The sequence below is a fragment of the Dendrobates tinctorius genome, unplaced genomic scaffold (genome assembly GCF_039654945.1).
Source record: "Dendrobates tinctorius isolate UK_male_01 unplaced genomic scaffold, ASM3965494v1 ptg000383l, whole genome shotgun sequence".
Lineage (NCBI taxonomy): Eukaryota > Metazoa > Chordata > Amphibia > Anura > Dendrobatidae > Dendrobates > Dendrobates tinctorius.
Genome location: NW_027362049.1, coordinates 336,906 through 364,038, shown reverse-complemented (window position 1 = coordinate 364,038; position 27,133 = coordinate 336,906). Strand labels below are relative to the sequence as shown.

The following is a 27,133-nucleotide window of genomic DNA, read 5'->3' as shown; positions in this document are numbered from 1 at the left end:
GTATCCTTAACTGCCACCGTTAAAAGGCGTATCAGTGGTCGTTAAGGGGCTAAATGTAACTCTCATCATTCTCCCCTGCTCGCGCCGATCGCCGGCAGAGCAGGGGAGAATGATGAGAGCCGTTTTCAGCCCCCGGCGCCGGGGAACAGCGCTTACTGCAACACTTCTTCCCTGGCGCCCGTCCGTGTGGTACTGATGCGGCACACACATGCCACACGTGTACCGCAAGTATTACACACACGAACACTGACATCTCCGGTAAAGGAAATATCAGGACATGTGAAAGAGGCGTTATAGCGGGTTTTTATGTTTGGCAGCTGTCACATGCTAAAAGACGCTTTTAGTTTTTGCATCACCACATTTTGAGAGCTGTAATTTTTCCACATTTTGGCCCACAGAGTCATGTGAGGTCTTGTTTTTTGCGGTACGAGTAGATGTTTTTATTGGTATAATTTTCAGGCACATGACATTTTTTGATCACTTTCTATTACAATTTTTGGGAGGCAGAATGAGCAAAAACCAGCAATTAATGAATTTCTTTTGGGAGGATGTTTATACCGTTCCGTGTGTGGTAAAATTGATAAGGCAGTTTTAGTCTTCGAGTCAGAACGATTACAGTGATACCGCATTTATATAGTTTTTTTAATGTTTTGGCTCTTTTATACAATAAAAACTATTTTATAGAAAAAATAATTGTTTTTGCATCGCTTTATTCTGCGAGCTATAACTTTTTTATTTTTGCTGATGATGCTGTACGGCAGCTCCTTTTTTGCATGACAAGATAACGTTTTCAGCGGTACCACGTTTATTGATATCCGTCTTTTTGATCATGTGTTATTTCACTTTTTGTTCGATGGTATGATGATAAAGCATTGTTTTTTGCCTTGTTTTTTTATGGTGTTCACTAAAGGGGTTAACTAGTGGGACAGTTTTATAGGTTGGGTCATTACAGATATGGCGACCCGAAATATGTGTACTTTTATTGTTTAGATTTTTTTTTCATTCTAATATTTATTTAGTGATAGAAAAAATTAAAATAATTGTAAAAATATTTAAAAAAATAATAAAAAAATCAATATTTAAATATTTTTACAATTATTTTCTTTTTTACATTATTCTACGTTTTACACTTTGTCCCACTATGGGACAATCATTTTTTGCAGGCTGATCGCTTATATGGCATGGAGATGAAGCTGCATCTGCATGCTAGAGAAGCTGTCAGCGCTGTACTCATTGCACACTGACCTGAGAGACTTCCTGACATGCACTGTGCATGACAGGAAGTTTCTCAGCTCTGGTAACCCGGATGTCCAATCGCTGCATTTTGGGGGCTAAAGTGCCGGGAGTGGTCCGTGACCGCTCCTAGCACTTAGTGCCGGGTGTCAGCTGACACCTGGCCACGATCGGCGGCACACCACCTGTGTGCGTGGCGGATCGCTGTGAGGTACTATACCGTCCATGGTCAAATTGTGCCGGGTCACATGGACGGTATAGTACGTCAGATAGCAGAAAGGAGTTAAAAACTTAGAAATGTAATTTTGGACATTTTGCGTTGTTTGGAAATAATTTTCATTCTAACACATAAAAATAAACAATTGAGATGGGAACATTTACGTTTTTTATTTAGTTGAATAATAATTCTGTAACCTTATATTTGCCCAATAATTCTGCACACAGATACTGTATTTTCCTAAGAAAGTCAAAACCTTACTTTTACTTTCTTAACCTTTAAGAAACCTTTTATTATTTATTTATTTATAACCTTTATTAACCTTTTTAGATTGCCCGACAGCACTATAATTGTTCAATAATAAAATTAATTGTCAAAAATACAAATTGCCTAATAATTATGCACACAGTGAAGCAACTCAACAGTATGTATACCGTTGTATATTTAGTAATGTAAAAGTATTTTTGTTACATCATAATGAATTTCCATGGAAAATAATAGTTTATATGTTTGGAAGCATTTATTTGTGTATATCCTTCTTTTATAAATGTTTCAACTTCAAGAAAATCTGAGTTTGGCAAACAAGTCTGTTATGTCCCGCTTAGCTATGGGATTAGTTATAATTACAGGATATTATTAGAATTATGTTATTGCTATAATAAACATTAGACATTATTTTGGATGTGATTAACTCTCTATGAATGAGCATGTGTGGCATATCCATAGGATATACTGGTCCCATTTTTTTTATAAATATTAAGATTGGAATAACCCATTAAATTCTCTACTATTAACTCCTTCACGATGGGGCCAATTTCTGTTTTTTACTCCCCTTCTTCTTAGAGGCATAACTTTTTTATTTTTCTGTCCACACAGACATATATATATATATATATATATATATATATACACATATGAGGGATTTTCTTCATTCATTTTACCACATAGTATACAGGAAAATGTAAAAAAAAATTCCAGCTGCGGTGAAATTGTGAAGAAAATGCAAGTCTGACATTGTTCTTTGGGAATTGTTTTTATAGTGTACATTTTATGTCCTTGTAATATGAATTCCTTCATCAATACGATTACAGTGATACAAAACGTAGTTTTTTTCATTGTTTCAGTGTTGAAACAAAAATCAGAAGGCTTCAAAACAAATTTTGTGATGGCTTAATTTTTTGCAGGGCGAGATAGCGTTTTTAAAAATACAACTTTGGGATAGATATGACTTTTTGATCCCTTGTTACAACATTTTTTTGTGAAATTGCAGTGACTAAAAAATTTAATTTTGGTGTTCTAGAATTTTTTTTCATCTACATTGTTAACCAATTGGGTAAATAGTTTTATATTTTGATATATCAGACTTTTCTGAATGCAACAATACCACAAATGTGTACTATTATTAATTTTTTAACTCTTCAGCCCTCCCCCCCTCCTTGTTTTTACCTTCGTGACCAGGCCTGACCATTGTTACTTTATGAGGTAATACCTCTGAAACACTTCATATCCCAGTGATTCTGAGATTGTTTTTTCATGACATTTTGTACATCATTAGTGTTAAAGTTTGTTCAATAAATATCGGAATTTTGGCAAAAATTTCACAATTTTCAAACTTTTATGCCCTTCAACCAGAAAGTTTTGTCACACAGAATAGTTAATACATAACATTTCCAATAATTTTTTTTTAGGAAGTTAGGATTAAAATTTATCAGTTACTTCTAATTTAATTTATTTTTTTAACTAATGTGACAGTTTTATAGGATGCGGCGATACCAAATCCCTTATGTGTACTTTTTCCTTTTTTTTTTTTTACATAAAAATACATATTTATGGGTATACTTTTTTATTATTATTTTGTGATTTTTAAAAAATATATTTACATTTTATATAATTTTTTTTACTTTTTTACTTAGTCCATCTCTGGGGCTTTAACTTTTAGCACTCTGATCATCGCAATGCTTTATACCTGTCAGTGCTGCTCCAACAGAATCCTCATAGACCATGCTCTGAGCATGGTCTAAAAGGCTTTCTGTGGCCTGGTGACCCGGACGTCATCATGGTTCAACATGGCAAAAATCAGGCCCTAGTAACATTGCCATGGTGACCTGAGGCCTCCTAAATGTTATGATCAATATCAATGATGGCATTTAGGGAGATAAACAGCCAGCTGCGATGCAGACACCACTCCTGGCTGTGAGAGCCCTGTATCACCTGCCATGTTAGCTGAAATTCCAGAGACAATTGCATGTGCACAGCTCTTGTGCCCGCAAGATCGACAGGATGTATCCATACATCCAAGGTTAGGAACCCAGGATGTATGGATACCTCCAAGGTCATGAAGGGGTTGCTATCTTTATTTTTTATGGGGAAAAAGGGGGCAATTAAAACTTTTAGGTTCTTTTTTCGTCATATTTTTAAAACTTTTTTTACTCGTCACTGTTATTGATAGCTCCTTTAGGGGACTTGAAGATGCAATCATACGATCACTTGTGCTATAAACAGTGATGCCACGGCATTGCTTCATATAGCAAAAATTTGGGTCTCCTTTGAACCACGCCCATAGGCAGGGTTTAAAAGGAGCTCTGTAATGACAGACACAGAGGTAATCAACTGAGCCCCGTTTGTCATGACAACTTATTGGTGACCCGCAATCACGTCACGGGCTGGCCGAAGAGCAGAGAGAATGACGCGTACGCTTGCCAGCGCGAGTTAAATGCTGTTGTCAGAGTTTGACAGCGGCATTTAACAGGTTGACAATCGTGGATGGAGCACTGCTACACCTGCAATTGTCAGCGGCAGGTCCTGGCTGTAATACACAGCCATCACCTGCCGGGTATGGGGCAGGCTTGAGCCTGTTCCATACACCCACTTCCAACTTGCGTTGTACATGTCCGGTGGATGTCGTCAAGGGGTTAAATATGGGAAATGTTCCGAACTAATATGCTTTGATTAACAGACTAAAAACTTGCAATTTTAGTGTGTGGGGATTTTTTTTATGCCAATTAACATATTACTTTTTAAATTTAAGGTGTATTTGGACCTCTACAAATCTGGATTATTGCATGTAACTTTAAAGGAAACCTATAAAAAACTTGAATTTCCCCAAATCATTTCTATGACTGTGTAGCCCTTTAAAAGATTAGCCAACAAATCTCTTTATAAACCCAAAGCACTGTCCTAGTAGTGAAAAATCATGTTTCAAAGTTGTGTCTGGAAGTGCATTGTGGTGTAGCGATGCACTTTTAGCTTTTCAACCTCATGTTGTATTTCCTACCTAGCAGCCCCATTGCCGGACAGGTCATTTGCTCTGATTCATGGCCACTAAACTGTTAGTCAGAGAGGGTAGAGAGTGTGCTATTGGGTAGGAAATCAACAGGAGGCGGAGAAGCTAGAAGAGCATAATTTTGTCCCAGTGCAATTAGAGACATAAATTCAAAACATGATTTTGAACATGAACATGATCGCTGCTAGAACAGTGCTTTGGGTTCATGATGGGCTTGATTGGCTTATCTTTTAAAGGGCTACATAATCATGTTAATCATTTAAGGGATTGATGGGGTTCGGGAGAAGAAAGTTTCTGACAGCCAGGTTCTGTTGTGTTATTTATTTTGGAGGTGCCACATAAGAATTCTTCCTCTCCTAAGGCCTGTTGGATACAGCTTTAATGTTAATGTTTTGATTTCTGGCACAGAAACAATAGACATTGGAGACCTAGAAGATATGAATTTTACAGACTGTCCCCAGTCTTGGTTTGCTGGGAGATGTTCTATTTGGACAACAAACTACTTCATGTGTTTTACAACCTTTACAACATATAGACAGTTCCATTTTTACTAAGACATACTTAGCTTGTGTTATAAGACTTAAGTATTCGAGATTGTCTAGATACTAATTAGAAATACAATTTTCAATTTGACTTTTAAAGCAATTTTCTTCTATATCCCCTTGTTGGCTGGGGATTTCCTCATTCCACTTGCTAAGAACATGGTAGTTGGCCAAAGGCGGACATAGACAATGGAAGGCCCCTCCGTAGGGCTTGTGTTTGCCCCCCCATCTGTCAGATTCCACTTGCATCTATAAATGCATATTTACATACATATTCACATTAGGTACATATATAAGATATGCATATTCAAATACATCAAACAGACATTTACACAATACATACGCATACAAATAGAGCAAACATGCACACAGGCATTTAATAATAATAATATTTATTTTTATATAGCGCTAACATATTCCGCAGCACATTACAGTTTGCACACATTTTCATCACTGTCCCTGATGGGGCTCACAATCTGAATTCCCTATCAGTATGTCTTTGGAGTGTGGGAGGAAACCGGAGTACCCGAAGGAAACCCACACAAACACGGGGGGAACATACAAACTCCTTGCAGATGTTGTCCTTGGTGGGATTCGAACCCAGGACTCCAGCGCTGCATGGCTGCAGTGCTAACCACTGAGCCACCGTGCTGCCCTCATTTACAAAATAAGTATACACATATCACATTTTGTTATGTTTATTTTTAAGAAGTTTATTAAAAATGACATTCTTTTAATTGTTTTTCATAATTTTTTAGTCACTTTTGAGGAAGAAATAGCCCTGATTTATTTTATCCCTAATATAATGTACAGGTACAGTATCTAGAGATATACAGGTCCTTTATACTGGTATGCAGAGATATAAGTGCTTCTCACAAAATTTGAATTTTATCAAAAAGCTAATTTATTTCAGTTCTTCAAGATAAAAAGTGAAACTCATATATTATATAGAATCATTACAGACAGAATGATGTATTTCACGTGTTTATTTCTGTTAATGTTGATGATTATGGCTTACAGCCAATAAAAACCCAAAAGTAATTATCTCAGTAAATTAGAACACTTTATAACACCAGCTTAAAAAATGATTTTAAAATCCGAAATGTTGGCCTACTGAAATGTATGTTCAGTAAATGTACTCAATACTTGGTTGGGGTATTTTGTTTAATTGCCTGAAGCAAAGAAGAATACCATACAGAACATAATAATCAATACATAGAAGAATTAATTCCTAAAATATCTAGGCAAATATCTGTAAAATAAGTAGAATTCCACAGTGTGGTTTTTAGTTTCGTCAAAGTTTTTCATTTTATGTAAATAAAAAGAAAAAGAGCAGAAAACAAGTGACTATCATCAAGAAGACATAGACAAAAAGAGAGCGGTGGAAGGGAAGGGGGAAAGGGGAGTAAAAAGAGGAACAAGGGAATCAAACCAGAAGACCCATCAATCATGACATGAAGGGCAATTAAGTCTGAGGGACAGAGAGCAAGAGACTTCCGTATTCACTAGAGTGTTGTAACTAAATTTAATAGAACCAAGTTTTATAGAAGGCCTCATATCTACTATAAAGTCAAGTCTTCATATAGATAATATGTCTTTACATCTGGAAGGCTTAAACCACCTCTGTTTTTGGTCTACTTAGGAGGGACTGCAGAAGTCTAGCAGGTTTGTTCGGCCATAAAAAGCGTTTTGTAGGGAAGTAAAAGATTTGAAAAAAGAACTAGGAATTTTAATGGGCAGGGTTTGAAGGAGATTCAAAATGTGGGGAAGGACACTCATTTTAATGCTGGGGTCACACTTGCGAGTGTGATGCGAGAAACTCACATCAATACCCGGCACTGCTGCTGGCACTCGGGACCAGAGTGTGCGGCTGCATAGAAATATATGCAGCTGCACACTCTGGTCCCGAGTGCCGGCGGCAGTGTCGGGTATTGATGCGACAGACTTTCAAGAGTTTATCGTATCACACTCGCAAGTGTGACTCAGGTCTAAGGATTTCACTATAAGCAAAGTGGACCATTTTGTGTTTTTTTTTTGCTTCCCTTCTTCCCAGAGCCATAATTTTTTTATTTTTTGGTCAATATGGCCATGTGAGGGCTTGATTTTTGTGGGACGAGTTGTACATTTGAACAACACTATTGATTTTAACATATCATGTAATGGAAAACAGGAAAAAAGTTCAAAGTGCGGTGAAATTGCAAAAAAAAGTGCAATCCCACACTTGTTTTTTGGTTTTTTTTCACAATGTTCACTAAATGCTAAAACTGACCTGCTATTATGATTCTCCTGGTCATTATGAGTTCATAAACACCAAACATGATACCTGTGGCGTCTCCATTTTTCGTAATCTCAGGTTGGGTGAGGGTTTATTTTTTGCGTGTCAAGCTGACGTTTTTAATGATAACATGTTGGTGTAGATATGATCTTTTAATCCCCATTATTTCATTTTAATGCAATATCGTGGTGACCAAAAAAAGTAATTCTGGTGTTTTCACTTTTTTTCTTGCTACGCCGTTTAGCAATCAAGTTAATCCTTTTCTTTATTGATAGATCGGGCGATTCTGAAAGCGGCGATACCAAATATGTGTATGTTTGATTTTTTTTATTGTTTTATTTTGAATTGGGCGAAAAGGGTGATTTGAACTCATTTTTTAAATTTTTTTTATACTTTTGGCATTCTTCAATAGTCTCCATGGGAGGCTAGAAGCTGCCATAACCCGATCGGCTCTGCTACACACAGGTGATGATCAGATCGCCTGCATGTAGCAGAATTGCTGACTTGCTATGAGCCACTGGGTGGCGCTCATAGCAATCCGGCAGTGACAACCATAGAGATCTCCAGGAAACCTCTGGTTGTCATGCCAACCTATTGGTGACCCGTGATCACATGATGGGGGTCAACGATGGGTGGATTTCCGGCCCAATGGCAGGAAACGTGAGTTAAATGCCTCTGTCAGAGTTTGACAGCGGCATTTAATGGGTCAATAGCCGCGGGTGGATGGCAATTCCACCGGAGGCTGTTCCGGGCAAATGTCAGCTGTTCAAAACGATATATATAAACTCGGCACACACCCAAAAATGATAATGTTGCAGAACGGTGATTTTAATAGATAGCAGTACATACATACAACGTTTCGGTCTAGGACCTTCTTCAATGTACTGAAAAATTAAACAAACATAACGAAATAAAAGAAAGTATTTACAATAAATTCCATGGGTTTCTTTACAAAGAAAAAAATTACATAATATGCTGAGACATCGGTCACATTATGGCACAAAATGTACTAGAGTGCTAGGGACACAATCATGGAGACAAGGAACAACAAATAGAGGAGAGGCACATACCATTAGAATGTACTGTGAGCTCTTAGTGATTGGGCTTTAAAGGAAAACCTAAACAAAGGGGAATGGAGCTGATGAAGCAACCATCCATATTAAGTGAAAGTGAACTCAGTGGCACCAAAAGACTGACATACCAGTACTGCAGGGAGGTAACTATAGCCGTCCTACTGTAGGAAAAGAAAGAGCACTGAGTGATTGCTTGGAAGGTGCTGTCCACACAGACTGGTTGTGTGGACAAAGAGAACGATCTTACCGTGCTATTTTGTGGCGTGTGGACGCGGTATCCGCCGCGGATCCTATGGCGCTAAGGTATGGAGGAGGTGGCGGTGTTATATAGCCCAGGTAGAGTGCTGTTTATCCTATCAAGCGCGCGCCACCGGAAGTGGGTGGGTGTGTGTATGACTGACATCATCCGGCGCATCAAGCGCTGAGAGAAGACGTGAGTGGGGGCGTGTCAGAACTAGGCCCCGGAAGTATGTCACAGCCTGGCAGGCTGGAACACTACAAAGTGAGGAGGAATATGTTACCATGGTGACAGTCGCAGCGTTACTAACAGGAGTGCCAAAAGGGGAAACAGTGGTTGTTCAGTGATTGGTGGTGAAGATTCAACAAAAGTTCACAGTTGTGGGTTCTGTAATTGAAATAAAACATAATAAACCTCTTCCTCTCTCTGACCACAACCTGCTCACATTCTCTTCCCTCTTCACTCCATGTCTACAATCCCCACCCCACAAACTTTCACACCCTCGCAGGAATCTTAAACACCTTGACCTACACTCATTCTCCGAATCCCTCCTCCCTCTTACAGATATAAGTTCCTTACACAATGCGGATGACGCTGCCGCTCTATATAACACCACAATAGCTGTAGCTTTGGAATCCGCTGCCCCACTTACACATACCAAAACTCGCAAAATCAACAGACAGCCCTGGCACACCAGCCTGACCAAAGAGCTGAGGCGAGCTTCCAGGGCTGCTGAGCGCAGATGGAAAAGATCCCACTCCAACGAGCATTTCATCGCATTCAAACAGTCCCTCACTACTTTCAAGACCACACTCGCCACAGCTAAACAAACCTACTTCTCATCTCTCATATCCTCCCTGTCTCACAACCCTAAACAGTTATTCAACACCTTCAATTCTCTCCTCCGCCCCCCAGCACCTCCTCCCTCCCCACTCATCTCAGCTGAAGACTTTGCCTCATTTTTCAAGCAGAAAATTGATAACATCAGGGACAGTTTTGGTCAACAACCCCCAGAGCCCTTCCTCCCGACTTCCCAGCCCTCCACCTTCAAAACCAACTTCTCCACCATTACAGAAGATCGACTCTCCACTCTACTCTCAAGATCACATCTCACCACCTGTGCACTCGACCCGATCCCATCCCACTTCATCCCAAACCTCACCACAGTCTTCATCCCAACCCTAACCCATCTCTTCAACCTATCACTAACAACTGGTGTTTTCCCCTCAAGCTTTAAACATGCCTCCATCACACCTATCCTCAAAAAGCCCTCTCTTGACCCATCCTCTGTATCTAGCTATCGCCCTATATCACTTCTCCCATACGCCTCCAAGCTACTGGAACAACACGTCTACCTTGAACTGTCCTCCCATCTCTCTTCTTGCTCCCTCTTCGACCGCTTACAATCTGGCTTCCGGTCACACCACTCCACTGAAACTGCCCTTACTAAGGTCACCAATGACCTCTTAACTGCCAAGAGCAAGCGACACTACTCTGTCCTCCTCCTCCTGGACCTGTCGGCTGCCTTTGACACAGTGGACCATTCCCTATTATTACAGACCCTCTCATCCCTCGGCATCACAGACTTGGCCCTCTCCTGGATCTCATCATACCTAACAGACCGGACATTCAGCGTCTCCCACTCACACACCACCTCCTCACCTCGCCCCCTATCTGTCGGAGTCCCACAAGGTTCAGTCCTAGGGCCCCTGCTGTTCTCTATTTACACCTTTGGCCTGGGACAGCTCATAGAATCTCATGGCTTTCAGTATCATCTTTATGCTGATGACACACAGATCTACATCTCTGGACCAGATATCACCTCCCTACTAACCAGAATCCCTCAATGTCTGTCCACTATTTCATCCTTCTTCTCCACTAGATATCTGAAACTCAACATGGACAAAACAGAATTCATCATCTTTCCCCCATCTCACGTGACCCCCCCTACGAACCTATCAATTACAGTAAATGACTGCCCACTCTCCCCAGTCCCACAAGCTCGCTGCCTCGGAGTAATCCTTGATGCTGATCTCTCCTTCAAACCACATATCCAAACCCTTTCCACTTCCTGCCGACTTCAACTCAAAAATATTTCACGCATCCGTTCATTCCTCACCCAAGAATCTGCAAAAACCCTAGTCCATGCCCTCATCATCTCTCGCCTTGACTACTGCAACCTCATGCTCTGCGGCCTCCCCTCAAACACTCTCGCACCCCTCCAATCTATTCTAAACTCTGCTGCCCGACTAATCCACCTGTCCCCCCGCTATTCCCCAGCTTCTCCCCTCTGTCAATCCCTTCACTGGCTCCCAATTGCCCAGAGACTCCATTACAAAACCCTAACCATGACATACAAAGCCATCCACAACTTGTCTCCTCCATACATCTGTGACCTCGTCTCCCGGTACTTTCCTGCACGCAACCTCCGATCCTCACAAGATCTCCTTCTCTACTCCCCTCTTATCTCCTCTTCCCACAATCGCATACAAGATTTCTCTCGCGCATCTCCCCTACTCTGGAACTCTCTACCACAACATATCAGACTCTCACCTACCATCGAAACCTTCAAAAAGAGCCTGAAGACCCACCTCTTCCGACAAGCCTATAACCTGCAGTAACCACCGATCGACCAAACCGCTGCACGACCAGCTCTACCCTCGCCTACTGTATTATCACCCATCCCTTGAAGATTGTGAGCCCTCGCGGGCAGGGTCCTCTCTCCTCCTGTACCAGTTATGACTTGTATTGTTTAAGACTATTGTACTTGTTTTTATGTATACCCCCCTCACATGTAAAGCGCCATGGAATAAATGGCGCTATAACAATAAATAATAATAATAATAATAATAATAATAATAATTAGTCCAAGTGAAATGGAATATCGTAATAAAATAAAGAACGAGAGAAATCAGAATTATATGGCATGACAACAGTACTGATATGTTACGTCAAGATCATTAGTATAAGATTACATCATAACATTAGGAACGGAGGAAAGCCTGTACATCATAATCTTTGTTTAACCCTTTGGGTGCCAGGGTATTAAGCTCATGAATCCAATAGGCCTCCCTTCTTTTTAAGATATTAATACGGTTACCTCCCCTACGTGGCAGATGGATTTGCTCTATTACTTGGAACTTGAGTTGGGCAATAGGGTGACTGGCAGTGATAAAATGGAAGGGGATCGGAAGAAGCATATTCTTGCACCTAATAGTAGACTTGTGCTTCGATATTCGATCCCTAATATGCTGTGTAGTTTCCCCTACATACAAAAGGCCGCAGGGGCACTTAATGAAATATATTACGAATGAGCTATCGCAAGTGTAGTATTCACGGATATTATATTTTTTGCCCGTGTGGGGGTGGTAAAAGATGCTACCTTTCTGTACATTATTACACTGCATACATTGTAGGCAAGGGAAGGTATCGAATTTAGGATTAGAAAGAAAACGTTGGTGTTTAGGGGGACTAGGAGAGCCAATGTCAGCTTTAATTAGGATGTCACGCACATTACGCGGTCTCCTAAAGCAAGGTAGGAAAGGTTCCCTAAATGCCTCTACCTGTGGGTGGGCTGTTGTTAAAAGATGCCAATGACGCCTAATACTAGAATGTATACGGTAGGCAAATGGATGGTAGTCATGAACAAAAGCAATGCGATTAGTGGCCTTTGGTTTAGAGGGGGAGGAAAGATCCAGATTATTCAAAGTGTCTATGGGGTAACCCCTCTCGAGAAATTTTGTACGCATTTCTTCCATGCGTACTTTCTGGGTCTCTGTATCGGACACTACTCTTTGAACCCTTTTGAGCTGTGACTTGGGAATTGCATTTTTCATTTTAGTTGGTTGGAAGCTTGTATAATGAAGCAAACTATTGCGATCAGTGGGTTTCCTATAGAGGTCAGTAGTTAGATGGCCTGACTCATCTTTAATGACAAGTGTGTCTAAGAAGTTAATCTGTTTGAGGTGATGTGTCATAGTAAAGCTTAAACCCGGCCAGGATGTTTGTAACATGGAGAAGAAAGAGTGTAGTGTTTCTAATGATCCTCCCCAGATACAGAAGATATCGTCGATGTACCGACTCCACACTATAGCGTGAGTGCGGAAGAGGTCATCATGATAAATGATGCAATCCTCAAGGTGAGCCACATAACAATTTGCGTAGGGGGGCACGGCGTTTGAGCCCATCGCGGTCCCCCTAGTCTGCAGATAATGTGTATCCTCAAAAAGAAAAAAGTTTTTAGTTAATATGATGGACAGTAGTTCGCAGCATAAATTAATTTGTTCAGGGTGAAAATTGGATAATTCCAATAGCCTCCGTACTGACTGGATACCCTCAGTATGGGGGATGGATGTATACAGATCTTTAACATCTAGTGTGACTAGAATGGCATCTATAGGAATGATAGCTTGGGTCTTAGGAACAGGAGTACCTTTAGACCACCCACGGGTTCACATGCTTTGGAGACTTTTATCTCTTTTGTAGACAGCAATTTCAGAACTTACGAGATGATATCCATAAAAGGCGTATACATTTCCCACCCAACCTCACTGCACTAGATCAACAAGAACTAAAAACTCTACAAGATGATAAGGATCTGATCATCAAACCAGCAGACAATGGGGGAGCCATTGTTATTCTAGACAAGAGCATGTACTTGAGTGAGATATATCGCCAATTGAGGGATACATCAATTTCTGAACCACTTAATAGGGATCCCACTAACGAAATTAAGCATCTCATTCAGACTACTTTGACAAAATACAAACTACATGGGGTCCTTGATAGCAAAACGTGTGAATACCTAACCAAACAATTCCCCATTATGCCAGTTTTCTACATACTTCCTAAAATACACAAAAACCTTGAGAATCCACCTGGCAGACCAATCGTGGCCTCCACGGAATCTATCTTCTCTCCTATCTCCAAGTATTTGGAGAAAATCTTAACACCTCTCATTAAATTAACACCATCATTCCTACTGGACACAGGAGCCTTCCTGGACGTAATTCGTACCCTGGATCACATTCCTATAGATGCCATTCTAGTCACACTGGATGTTAAAGATCTGTATACATTCATCCCCCATACTGAGAGTATCCAGTCAGTACGGAGGCTATTGGAATTATCCAATTTTCACCCTGAACAAATTAATTTATGCTTCGAACTACTGTCCATCATATTAACTAAAAACTTTTTTCTTTTTGAGGATACACGCCCCCCTACGCAAATTGTTATGTGGCTCACCTTGAGGATTGCATCATTTATCATGATGACCTCTTCCACACTCACGCTATAGTGTGGAGGAGGTACATCGACGATATCTTCTGTATCTGGGGAGGATCATTAGAAACACTACACTCTTTCTTCTCCATGTTACAAACATCCTGGCCGGGTTTAAGCTTTACTATGACACATCACCTCAAACAGATTAACTTCTTAGACACACTTGTCATTAAAGATGAGTCAGGCCATCTAACTACTGACCTCTATAGGAAACCCACTGATCGCAATAGCTTGCTTCATTATACAAGCTTCCACCCAACTAAAATGAAAAATGCGATTCCCAAGTCACAGCTCAAAAGGGTTCAAAGAGTAGTGTCCGATACAGAGACCCAGAAAGTACGCATGGAAGAAATGCGTACAAAATTTCTTGAGAGGGGTTACCCCATAGACACTTTGAATAATCTGGATCTTTCCTCCCCCTCTAAACCAAAGGCCACTAATCGCATTGCTTTTGTTCATGACTACCATCCATTTGCCTACCGTATACATTCTAGTATTAGGCGTCATTGGCATCTTTTAACAACAGCCCACCCACAGGTAGAGGCATTTAGGGAACCTTTCCTACCTTGCTTTAGGAGACCGCGTAATGTGCGTGACATCCTAATTAAAGCTGACATTGGCTCTCCTAGTCCCCTAAACACCAACATTTTCTTTCTAATCCTAAATTCGGTACCTTCCCTTGCCTACAATGTATGCAGTGTAATAATGTACAGAAAGGTAACATCTTTTACCACCCCCACACGGGCAAAAAATATAATATCCGTGAATACTACACTTGCGATAGCTCATTCGTAATATATCTCATTAAGTGCCCCTGCAGCCTTTTGTATGTAGGGGAAACTACACAGCATATTAGGGATCGAATATCGAAGCACAAGTCTACTATTAGGTGCAAGAATATGCTTCTTCCGATCCACTTCCATTTTATCACTGCCAGTCACTCTATTGCCCAACTCAAGTTCCAAGTAATAGAGCAAATCCATCTGCCACGTAGGGGAGGTAACCGTATTAATATCTTAAAAAGAAGGGAGGCCTATTGGATTCATGAGCTTAATACCCTGGCACCCAAAGGGTTAAACAAAGATTATGATGTACAGGCTTTCCTCCGTTCCTAATGTTATGATGTAATCTTATACTAATGATCTTGACGTAACATATCAGTACTGTTGTCATGCCATATAATTCTGATTTCTCTCGTTCTTTATTTTATTACGCTATTCCATTTCACTTGGACTAATTATGTTTTATTTCAATTACAGAACCCACAACTGTGAACTTTTGTTGAATCTTCACCACCAATCACTGAACAACCACTGTTTCCCCTTTTGGCACTCCTGTTAGTAACGCTGCGACTGTAACCATGGTAACATATTCCTCCTCACTATGTAGTGTTCCAGCCTGCCAGGCTGTGACATACTTCCGGGGCCTAGTTCTGACACGCCCCCACTCACGTCTTCTCTCAGCGCTTGATGCGCCGGATGACGTCAGTCATACACACGCCCACCCACTTCCGGTGGCGCACGCTTGATAGGATAAACAGCACTCTACCTGGGCTATATAACACCGCCACCTCCTCCATACCTTAGCGCCATAGGATCCGCGGCGGATACCGCGTCCACACGCCACAAAATAGCACGGTAAGATCGTTCTCTTTGTCCACACAACCAGTCTGTGTGGATAGCACCTTCCAAGCAATCACTCAGTGCTCTTTCTTTTCCTACAGTAGGACGGCTATAGTTACCTCCCTGCAGTACTGGTATGTCAGTCTTTTGGTGCCACTGAGTTCACTTTCACTTAATATGGATGGTTGCTTCATCAGCTCCATTCCCCTTTGTTTAGGCTTTCCTTTAAAGCCCAATCACTAAGAGCTCACAGTACATTCTAATGGTATGTGCCTCTCCTCTATTTGTTGTTCCTTGTCTCCATGATTGTGTCCCTAGCACTCTAGTACATTTTGTGCCATAATGTGACCGATGTCTCAGCATATTATGCAATTTTTTTCTTTGTAAAGAAACCCATGGAATTTATTGTAAATACTTTCTTTTATTTCGTTATGTTTGTTTAATTTTTCAGTACATTGAAGAAGGTCCTAGACCGAAACGTTGTATGTATGTCCTGCTATCTATTAAAATCACCGTTCTGCAACATTATCATTTTTGGGTGTGTGCCGAGTTTATATATATCGATATTCACGGATTGGGATCCTACTTGTGCACCATTCCGGTCTACATAGGGTAGTGCCAACGGTTTTGCTAGTAAGCTGTTCAAAACAGCTGACATGTCCCGGGAAAGATGTGGGCTAACCGCCGGAGCCCACATCAAAGGGAGGGAGTCCGACATCAGTGTAAATTTATGCCCAATGTCGGAATGGAGTTAATGGCTGGAGTAATGGCAGAAAATAAAGTTTGAAGATTGAATTTATATCTGCTGAAAGGAAAATGCCCAAGTACTTCAGGAACTGTGGTGACCAACGAAATGTAAGCGAATTCTGCAGTGATGAGACTATTTTAGATGAAAGATTTATATTCAGGGCCTCTGATTTATATAAATTAATTTTAAAGTTAGATATTGAACCATATCTTTTAAATGACAACACTAAACTTGGCAGTGAGACGATCAGATTAGTTATAAAAAATAACAGATCATCAGCATAGGCTGCAATTTTATAGGAGATGTTTTGAATTTTTAAGCCCGTACTATCTGGGTTGACAAAGGAAGGGTTCAAATAAAGATTAAAGGAGAGCAGTCCTGTTGAGTGCCATTTTTAATAGCAGATATCCCAGAGAGAATACCACTGGAACACAGGCGGAGGGGGTACTGTAGAGGGAAAAAAATCCACCTTAGCATGGAGCTGTGCAACCTTATTGATTTTAGCACCTCTTCCGTAAACACCCAGTTGACCCGATCAAAGGCCTTTTCCTGAAGATAGGAGCATCAAAGAAGTGTCGACTATTTTGGCTCTTTGAATAATATTCATGGCCTTGATGGTGATGTCTCTCACCTCTCTGTCGGTTATAAATCCTGCCTTGTCAGGGTCAATAACGTCCATTATCCAGTATGACTATTGTAAAGTTTTCAACTGCAATAAATTGATACAGTCTGCTTACTGAAACCATTAACATTCACAATAAATTTGATTTTAATAACCAGATATAATCACCACGTTTTAAGTTGTAGTCTGCTCCAATTAGACATACGGGAGTTTCTGTTCAACCTGGTTTATTCCTGGTTTACATGGATGGCCATTCATTATGACTTTTATAAATGGGAAATGCATAACCTGCAGAACCAAGTGAAAATAGCTCATAGAGGTTTCCAGAAACTGGGCCCACAACAGACGACCCCTTAAAAAATGTTACTATCCGTAACTTTGTAAATACTTTACTTCTTGGATAGGGGGGCTGAAAGTCATGCCAACATAAGTCAGTTATAAAGCTATTCAGCTCTGGCATTATATCCCACCAGTCAATATATTTTAGGCAACCAGTGAAGATTTGCTATATAAAAACTAATGCATTGTAACAATCAAGCGAGAATATACATAGCAGAAATGCAATGGAAAGATGGCCAAGATTATCGCCATGGGAAATTGTTCTCATCATTGTAAATATGATAGAACGAAGATTCTTCCCTGACACGAGAATGAAATATATCACTGCAAGAGGGAAACGTTTAAATCTATGGCCAGCTTTAATGATTTCAATAAACTGTGTGGGCGGTCATGTGGAAATGCCCAAAATACTCAGTTGTTTCCACATTTTAAAAGTAATGGAGTACATGCAGCAGATCTATACATTGCTAATGTAACTTTATTTAATCACAGTATTTAAAATTTTGTAAGATTTTAGATCTCAACATGTTCTGAGAAAATTCATTAAAGAGGATTATATTCTAGAAAAATGCTTAAAGAGTTTGGCCAACAGGATTGCCCCTGTCCGGTTGGGGGCATAATTATAGTGCCTGTAGTGGTTGAAACTTAGAAACATGGAGCGTATAAACCAACAAAAATTAAGTAGTAATTAAAAAGGTATATATGAAAAAATAGTTCATGATAAACAGTACAAAACATATCTCAAAATAGTTTTATCAATAACAGAGCTGTTCAAATCTGGTCAAAAGGTGCACCAAAAAATGTGGTGTCATCCCACAGGCATGAAGATGGGAGAAAGAAACACAGAACCATCATGTTCAATCAAATGTATATATAAAGTGACAGTGCAACTAATTATACAAAAAGTAATTAGGAAATGACAGGCACACTATCACCACATAGGGGGAAGTATGTAGTACCATCCATTTTATAAGGTCAGTGACCATCCAAATATTTAACCCTGGTGGAGCAAGTCATGTCATTGCTGATTCTTAGCCATACTCATGGCTGTGAGTGTAACACGTGCCCCTCTGCGCGTTTCACATTGGCTTCCTCAGGAAGCCAAGAAGATCTGTAGCCGTAGGGGTTGTAGTCACAACCAGGCCCTAAAGTCTAGAAGTGCTCAAATCTCTCTTCGGCCCATATGAGAAGACCAGTGCAATTAAAGACATGTCATAGTTGAGGGCCCTGTTGGAGATTTTGTGTTGAGGCTTGATGTTATGCCACTGACTTGGCTAAATAACCTATCAGGGAACATGGACTTCATAGCTCGGAATCAACTGCCTAGAACCCCGCTCTGAACCAAAGGAGAAAGCTATTATAGTTCTCACTTTGGAAGACTGCAACATCATCTTTGGTGTCCAGAGGCAGATCTCATATTAAAGGGGTTTTTCTACTATAACTTTCTCCAGTCTATTGGTTAGCACCTGGTTAAAATAATATAAAGAGCCATTATTATTAACCTTCTCCTGCTCTTTTGTTTCCTTTCTTTGTTCACAGGCTGCAGCGGTGACATCATGATTACAGTTCACATCACTGCTGTAGTCAATCACTGAAGTTAGCAGCTCATGCTGTTACATTGGGCTCAATATGCATTGGAATCATGATGTCTCTCAGGGCCAGCTCCAGGTTTTCGTGGGCCCTGGGCAAAAGAGTCTCAGTGGGCACCTTTAACACATACCACAATTCATGATGCACAGATACGGCAGAGAAATATAGATATAGTACAATGCCAAAGATTTCACTTACTTCTTACATTACATGAGTGATCTCTATTGTAAATTCTACAATAGCTCAGAAACCGGCGACTCGTCCCAGCGCACAGCACACAGAGTGACTGAAGACTTATCATTTTAGGCCAGACTGGATAGTCCTTTATAAAGTATTAGGGGCACCACATAGTCCTCCATGCAGTTTTATGGGCATCATATAGTCCTCCATACAGTATTATGAGCACCAAATAATCCTCAATACAGTATTATGAGCACCACATAGTCTTCCTTGCCGTATTATGGGCACAACATAATCCTCTATACAGTATTATGGGCTCAACATATTACTAGATTCAGTATAATAGGCCCCATATATTGCTGCATATAGTATAGTGGACCACACATATTGCTCCATTCAGTTTAATGGGCCCATATAATGCTCCATACAGTATAAAATGGGCCTCGTATATTGCTCCATATGTATAATGGGCCCTACATAATGCTCCATGCAGTATAATGGGCCATACATAATGCTCCATACCGTATAATGGGCCCCATTTAATTCTCCATACTGTAAGGTAGCGCTGTTATTCAAGTAGGGGATACTCTCTCAGCAGCCACAAAATCAGATCCGGCACAGGTTTTCCATAAAATCATAACAATCCATGCGGTTTATTCAGCAGCATAAACCCTTAATAGCAACATAACGTTCACTTAACAGCATAGCGTCCATGACAAAGTTCAGCTCTGTTACCCTGTAGTCATACAGGTTATGCATACACAGGCTTTCTAGCCTGAGCTTTCTCACCCACGTCAGGGTTTCCTCATAGTTCCTTCATCATGCTGCAGATGTCCATTCCCTCAGGGAATCATCAGTCACGTGCAGCCATTCAACACAGCGTTCCTTGCTGTCAGGAAGACAGCCCCATCTCTCTCAGAGGGGACCTTCCAAAACGGACCAACCAGGTCCCAGCATTCACCACATGTGACCTACCCTAACAACCTTATACGGTCCGTAGACACGCCCACCGGGTCACATGGCTATGACTTCATCACAGGTCCTTGAACCATTCACACACTTTTATCACAACGTTCTCAAACACACCCCCTGGGTGGGTTTGTAGGTAACTGGGCCGCCCGTCTCCCCAGTTACCTGGAGACTTCTCCCTGACACATTTCAACAACACCTCAGCAATATCATTGCTGATCAACACACACACATAAGTCTCCATCTCAAGGCCACCCACCTTGAGATACATAACAGTCCTTCAGGATTCTGCCACTCATCCTCTCTCTTGGGACATCCACACAGCGCCCCCTAGCGGACACAGTGGTCACGACACCACATACCTCCCCCTCTGTTCAAACTTGTGGGGTTGAACACACAACATTACACCAGGATCTCTAGACCGGGCACTCATTACACCTTGCCCCACAGGTCGAGAGAATCGTCTCCATCTGTCATACAGCCTCATCTCTACGTTAGGCCTCCCCCACCCCCAGCGGTCAGAATCCCGGCCCTGATCTTTGGCCCTCCAATTACAGTCTGTCTGCATCATCAGACACTGTTTAGTCACCACCCTCCTACAGTGCGCTTCGTCACCTGACCTTTCTCCCACTGACTGGCTCTCCCGATTGGTGCGGTCATCAGTCTTAATTGGGCCTACTGTCTGGCCTGAGTCTGACCCATTCAACGTCTCACAGGAACTAATGTCTCTTAGCCTCGTACGGCCCGTCGGACTGCCACTTGCTGACATTCTTCGGCCATCTGCCATGTCATTTCTTGGAGGAACCCTTCGGGTCCTTACATCTTGGGTTGAAGGCGGCCGCCACCTGGTGTTCTGTACCTCTTTATTGATTCATCGACGTCCAGCCTCAACTGCTCAATCTCTTGCAGGTACCCCACTCGATACTCCAAGAGCATCTGAAAATTTCTCAGGCTTTTCACGGAGCCAACCACCATGATGAGAATCCTACCCTCTTCACTGGATACCTGATCATCATCAGGAGGGATCCTCACCCTCACCACACCAGAGATATTCACAAGGTCTTGCATTACCTTCCCGAATCTTCCAATGATTCTCCCAATCAGACCTTTGGGTACCGGAACTACATCTTTCCGCATACCCAGCTGATCCATCGCCTCCCTTGTTAATTCTAGGCATTGAGCAGCTTTCATATTACTCCGCCTAACAAACTGTTTGGCGTGAAGATATTGCAGATGCATGTTTTTCAGGACAGCCACCCGCTTTGCTGTGTCTTCCCTGGCTGATATTATCACCAACTGCCGAGTCTCAGGCGCCCAGTGCACCTTACATGCCTTGACCGCCTCTCTAAAAGCCTCATGCACACCTTCCTCAGTACAGGCTTCTTGCATGTCCTCTGGCACATCAATCACAAACTTGAAGGTCGTGGCCTTGCTCTCTTCCTGGCCAGGAGGCTCTGGCTTTACCACGGACACTTCCCTCACTAAAGTTGACCCGACCGGGTGACTGTCTTCTTCAGTTCTCAGCTCCTCAACTTCTCGAGATCTCATCTCTTCACGACCCTCTGCAAAGACGGGCACCGGCAGCTTTGTCCCACCACCAATTGGACCCAGCCGCTGTACATCACTGTCCAAGCTCTTCTCCTGCACAAGACCACTTACAGTTTCTTTGAGCTCCAAGACTTCTTTCTCGAGCTCCTCAACCCTGTGCTCGGCCATTTGTCTCAGGACTCTTTCTCGTTCGAGATGTCCTTCCACTGTCTCCTTTATTAACTGTATCTCATGATCTTGTTCTCTTTTGGCCAGCACGTGTCGCACCACTACCTCTTTAATTATATTGTCAGAGGGTACCACTGGGTCAGTCCCGTCAGTCGAGTGAACTCTCCAGTTACCCTCTGAGTGTGTGTCTAGTCCAGTCGTCTCATCTCCCAGCCCACCATCCGTCATGTCACAAGACGTCAGGTGCGTACGTTGGGCAGATGTACCTCTTCTTCCGGTCAGTTCTACCTCTGACCTGTCCATGTCAGGAGCAGTCACCGTCTCAGTATCTTCTGGCCCCACAGTCGAAACGTCTCCATCGTCTGACCATACGTCATCAAACAAAACAAAGTCCCGGCCACTCTCCAAGGTATAGACTAAGTCCCGTGGTATCCTGCCCCCTTGGCACTCACCACCTTTGGTCCCCTCGAACATTACTCAGTCTACAGCATAGTTCACCATGACCCCGTGTTTACAGCGAACCCTGACGTTTTTCTCGGCCAGAGATAAAGCGAGAGGAGTTCCTGACTCTCTGAGTCCAGTCTACCAGAGACTCCTTCCCATTGCAGTATCACGGTACACACCTGTGGCCAGTCATTATCCGGAAAATACATGCCGCACTCCTCAAAAGACATACACACACACTGTGGTTCCCCAGACATACCCACTGAAGCAACCAGTGCTGCCATTTCCTCTTTTGACACACCGGCCCCTTTCTGGACCACCCCAATTTGGGTCGCCGCCCCCTTCTGGGACTCCACCCCTTTTTGGGTTACCACCCCGATTTGGGTCACCACCCCCCTCTGGGACTCCACCCACTTGTGGGCTACCACCCCGATTTGGGCCACCGCCCCCTTCGGGATTTCCCCATGTCCGTTATCCCGGTCTTCTCAGACAACAGTTCACACCACACAGTTTATATCTCTTACGATACTACACAAGTCCTTGCTGGCACACCACAGCTCCTGCTGTCACCGATCACTGACACTACCGGCTGCTGTTCACATACGGCTGCTGGTGTCACCTTCGTAACCCCGCCGAGTTACAGGAAGCCGCTTGTCCCCTTCGTAACCACACCGAGTTACAGGAAGCCGCTTGTCACCTTCTTGACTCCCACTGAGCCACCGCAGGCTGAGTTGAGAAAAGAAACAAAAAACACCACACAAAACTCACGTGTCCTGTCTGTGTGCTATTCAGGACGTTCCGTCTCCGCCTGAGACCGTCCAACACACAGAGCTCACCGAGTGCTATTCAGGGAGCCGACCCTCCTCCCAGGGTTTTCCAACACACCGGCCTCACCAGGTCCAGGGGCTCAGTGGGTGCTCTTCAGGACATCCGTCTCCGCCTGTGACTGCCCAACACTCATGCCTCACCACGTCCAAGGTCATACCACGTGCTCCAGGGATCCGATTCTTCTTCCAGAACCTCCCAACACTGACTCTCCAGGACCTTGCACACTGAACCCTCCAGGTACACAGTCTTTCTCACTGACCCAGGTCAGTACAACACGAACATCTGTCCATTACCTGTGTCGGCCACACAGGTCCTCGGGTACCTCTTCTCCGCAGAGGCACCCTAGCAATCACCAGTCTCTTTCTCCTAATTTTTCAGTCCTCTACCGTTGCTCCCAGCAACAAGGCTACAATATTGCCCTTTGCAATCTCCACCAATTGTAAGGTAGCGCTGTTATTCAAGTAGGGGATACTCGCTCAGCTTGAATACTCGCTCAGCAGCCACAAAATCAGATTCGGCACAGGTTTTCCATAAAATCATAACAGTCCATGAAGTTTATTCAGCAGCATAAACCCATAACAGCAACTTAAAGTTCACTTAACAGCATAGCGTCCATGACAGAGTTGAGCTCTGTTACCCTGTAGTCATACAGGTTATGCATACACACGCTTTCTAGCCTGAGCTATCTCACCCACGTCAGGGTTTCCTCATAGTTCCTTCATCATGCTGCAGACGTCCATTCCCTCAGGGAATCATCAGGCACGCGCAGCCATTCAACACAGCGTTCCTTGCTGTCAGGAAGACAGCCCCATCTCTCTCAGACTGGACCTTCCAAAACGGACCAACCAGGTCCCAGCATTCACCACATGTGACCTACCCTGGCCACTTTATATGGTCCGTAGCCACGCCCACCGGGTCACATGGCTATGACCTCATCACAGGTCCTTGAACCATTCACACACTTTAATCACATTGTTCTCAAACACACTCCCTGGGTGGGTTTGTAGGTAACTGGGTCGCCCGTCTCCCCAGTTACCTGGAGACTTCTCCCTGACACATTTCAACAACAGCTCAGCAATATCATTGCTGATCAACACACACATAAGTCTCCACCTCAAGGCCACCCACCTTGAGATACATAACGGTCCTTCAGGATTCTGCCACTCATCCTCTCTCTTGGGACATCCACACAGCGCCCCCTAGCGGACACAGTGGTCACTACACCACAATACATAAAAAAAATCAAGTACTCCCCGTTTCCTCTGATGCTCCGGTCTCCTCAGTGTCTTCTGACATTCTGCACTGCTAAACACAGAGGGCATTCTGTAGTGACATCATCTAGCCCTCAGCACTGAGAATAATGGGAGAGGAAGCGTCAGCTGTCTGCTCCCTCTCCTATCATTATTTTCAACTGGATTTTAAGTCCTCTTCCTCTCTGAAAAAGCAATTTGCATATTTAATTTCCCAGAAAAGCATTGTGTGGTCTATAAGTCTCCTTACTCTGGCATGTCAGGCATGTCACTCTCCACAAGAAGAGACATTCTGCAACTAAACTGCTGTGTGTATGCAGTTTAAAGTGTCAGTGGCTTATTTTACTGCATGTGTGAAAAAACCAGTGTGCAGGAAAGCAAAAGTCTGACTGTATCTCTGGTCATCCAATCTAGATTCTCTCCAAAATGGGCTTTACTACTAGTTGGAGCGTGGACTGAAAAATTAAGACAAGATATACTTCTTTCAGAGGGTGCTGCTGTATAGCTAAGGTGTGCCCTAGATACTGAACAACAGGAGCCACCAATGTGCTGATGTAAAGTGGCCTGGATTGTGTTTGTGCCGGTGTAGATGTGAATGCGCTTGCAGTGTAGTTCTTGGTTCTTTAGCAAACTTCCGTAGCATTTATTTTAGAATTTGCTTTGCCTCTGAAAACAAGTGTCAATGAATACCTTGTTGCTTAGGCCTCTTTCACATTTCCGTTTTTTTGGTCAGTTGCAATCTGTGAAAAAATGCAAAAGACGGATCCTTTTCTGTTGTGACACAACGTGTGCCACCGGACCGTTGTTTTGACGGATCCGCTGAAGTTGGAAATTTAAAGGAACCGCAGCCTGGAAAAGGAGAGAGAGAGAGAGAATTTTTTGTGCCGCCAGAACGGGATTTGGGGTTAAATTTCTGGCAAGGAAATTCTTCCGGGCATGCTCAGTGTAAAAAAGCAGATCCGTGCACACAAAAAACGTTTCATTGTCCGTCCATTCAAGTAAGCGGACACCAAAATGTTGGCGGATCCGTCAAAAAACGGATCCAACGGATGACCATCCGTCAAAATCCGCTGCTAATGCAAGTCAATGGGAAAAAAAAACTGATCCGTCAAAAAAAATGCCGGATCCGGTTTTTTTTTGCAAAACGGTGGATTTTGACTGATGGAAACAAACGGAAGTGTGAAACAGGCCTTAATAAGTAGGTTTCCCAGAACTGTGGCTCCCACCTGGCATTTATGACACATCTATCGATCAGTGGAAGGGTACAGTTCTTTAATGTAACAAAGTACTATAAGCCGTAATTAAAATAGTTTGTGCACCAGAGTTTATTGATACTCGTTAGATAAGCCTGACTCATTATACAAATACTCATCCTGGCAATGCGCAGTGTCTGTTAGCTTTGGCAGATTTACCTTTATGTTCTTTATTATTTTGCACTAATGTCTGACTCTCTTTTTCTCTTCCCTTTGTATTTGTTCCTTTCTCTGACCTGCAAAATAAAGGTTCTTTGTCAACTTCCCAACTGCCAAGCAGTACTTCAGCCAGTTTAAGGACCTAGAGGACCCTCTTGAGATGGAGCGTAGCGCTCAATTGCGTAAGCATGGCCGGAGGGTAATGGGAGCTATCAACAGTGTGATTGAAAACCTTTCAGATCCGGAAAAGGTGGCCACAGTCCTGGCTATTGTGGGGAAAAGCCATGCAGTGAAACATAAAGTGGACCCTGTATTCTTTAAGGTGAGTGGTTTCAAAATATTTTTTTACAAAATGGAGCTTTACTAATTGTTTTAGTAATGTTGTATTGTTCTGCCATTACATTTGGTCATTTTCTTCATTCACATCTAAAGCTGCCTTTAAATTCTACAAGTGACCACATATAGTAAGTCCGTATGGTTTTGAAAGCAGTTTTTAATGTGAAGGGAATATAACACAATATACAGTTGCAATCATAAATTTACATACACCTTATCCACACTGAAATTTTGACAATTCCTGAAATTTAAACCTACACTTTCCCGCTCTTCGGTCATTTAGAAACACTACTATAGTTCACAAATGCAAAATGTTAGATTTTGGGGAGTAAGGTCAGGGCTTTGTGATGCGCCATTACCTTCACTTTGTGTCCTTATGCCCTTTTGTCACAATTTTGAAAGTATGCTTGGGGGTCACTGTCTATTTGGGAGACCCACTTGCACTCAAGCTATAATCTCCTGGCTGATGTGTTGATGTTGCTTCAACATCTCCACATAGTATATCCACATATTGCCATCTATTTTGTAAAGTGCACCAGTCTCTCTTGCAAGTAAGCACCCCACAACATGATGCTGCCACCCTGATGCTTCACTATTGGGATGGTTCTTTTATTTATAAGAAAAGCAAAAGATTTAAAAAAAACCTAAGAGATAGAATTAAAAATTAGCAAAAACATTTAAAAAAATTAAAAAGCATAGAAATTCAAATCACTTATTTTTCCCCCTTTAGACAATGAAGGCATTAAAAAATTAATACATAAACATATTTGATATCACCAAATCAGTAAAATTCCAATTTATCAAAATATTGAATAGTTTAACTCATAAGTTAAATGTTGTAAAAAAAAAAAAAAATGAACCCAAGAATTGCCTATTTTTGTCGCTGCTTCATCACCGTAAAAAGCGAAATGGTATTAAAACTCACCATAC

At 42.2% G+C, this 27,133-nt stretch overlaps 1 protein-coding gene across 1 annotated transcript in view; it reads left to right on the top strand.

The window, feature by feature from the left end:
* The window catches only part of CYGB (cytoglobin), an 80,345-nt gene that overhangs the window by 38,663 nt on the left and 14,549 nt on the right, over nucleotides 1-27,133 (top strand). The window contains exon 2 of the mRNA XM_073563193.1: nucleotides 25,958-26,189. Coding sequence (XP_073419294.1) covers nucleotides 25,958-26,189 — 232 coding nt within the window. The remainder of the gene's footprint in view (nucleotides 1-25,957; nucleotides 26,190-27,133) is intronic.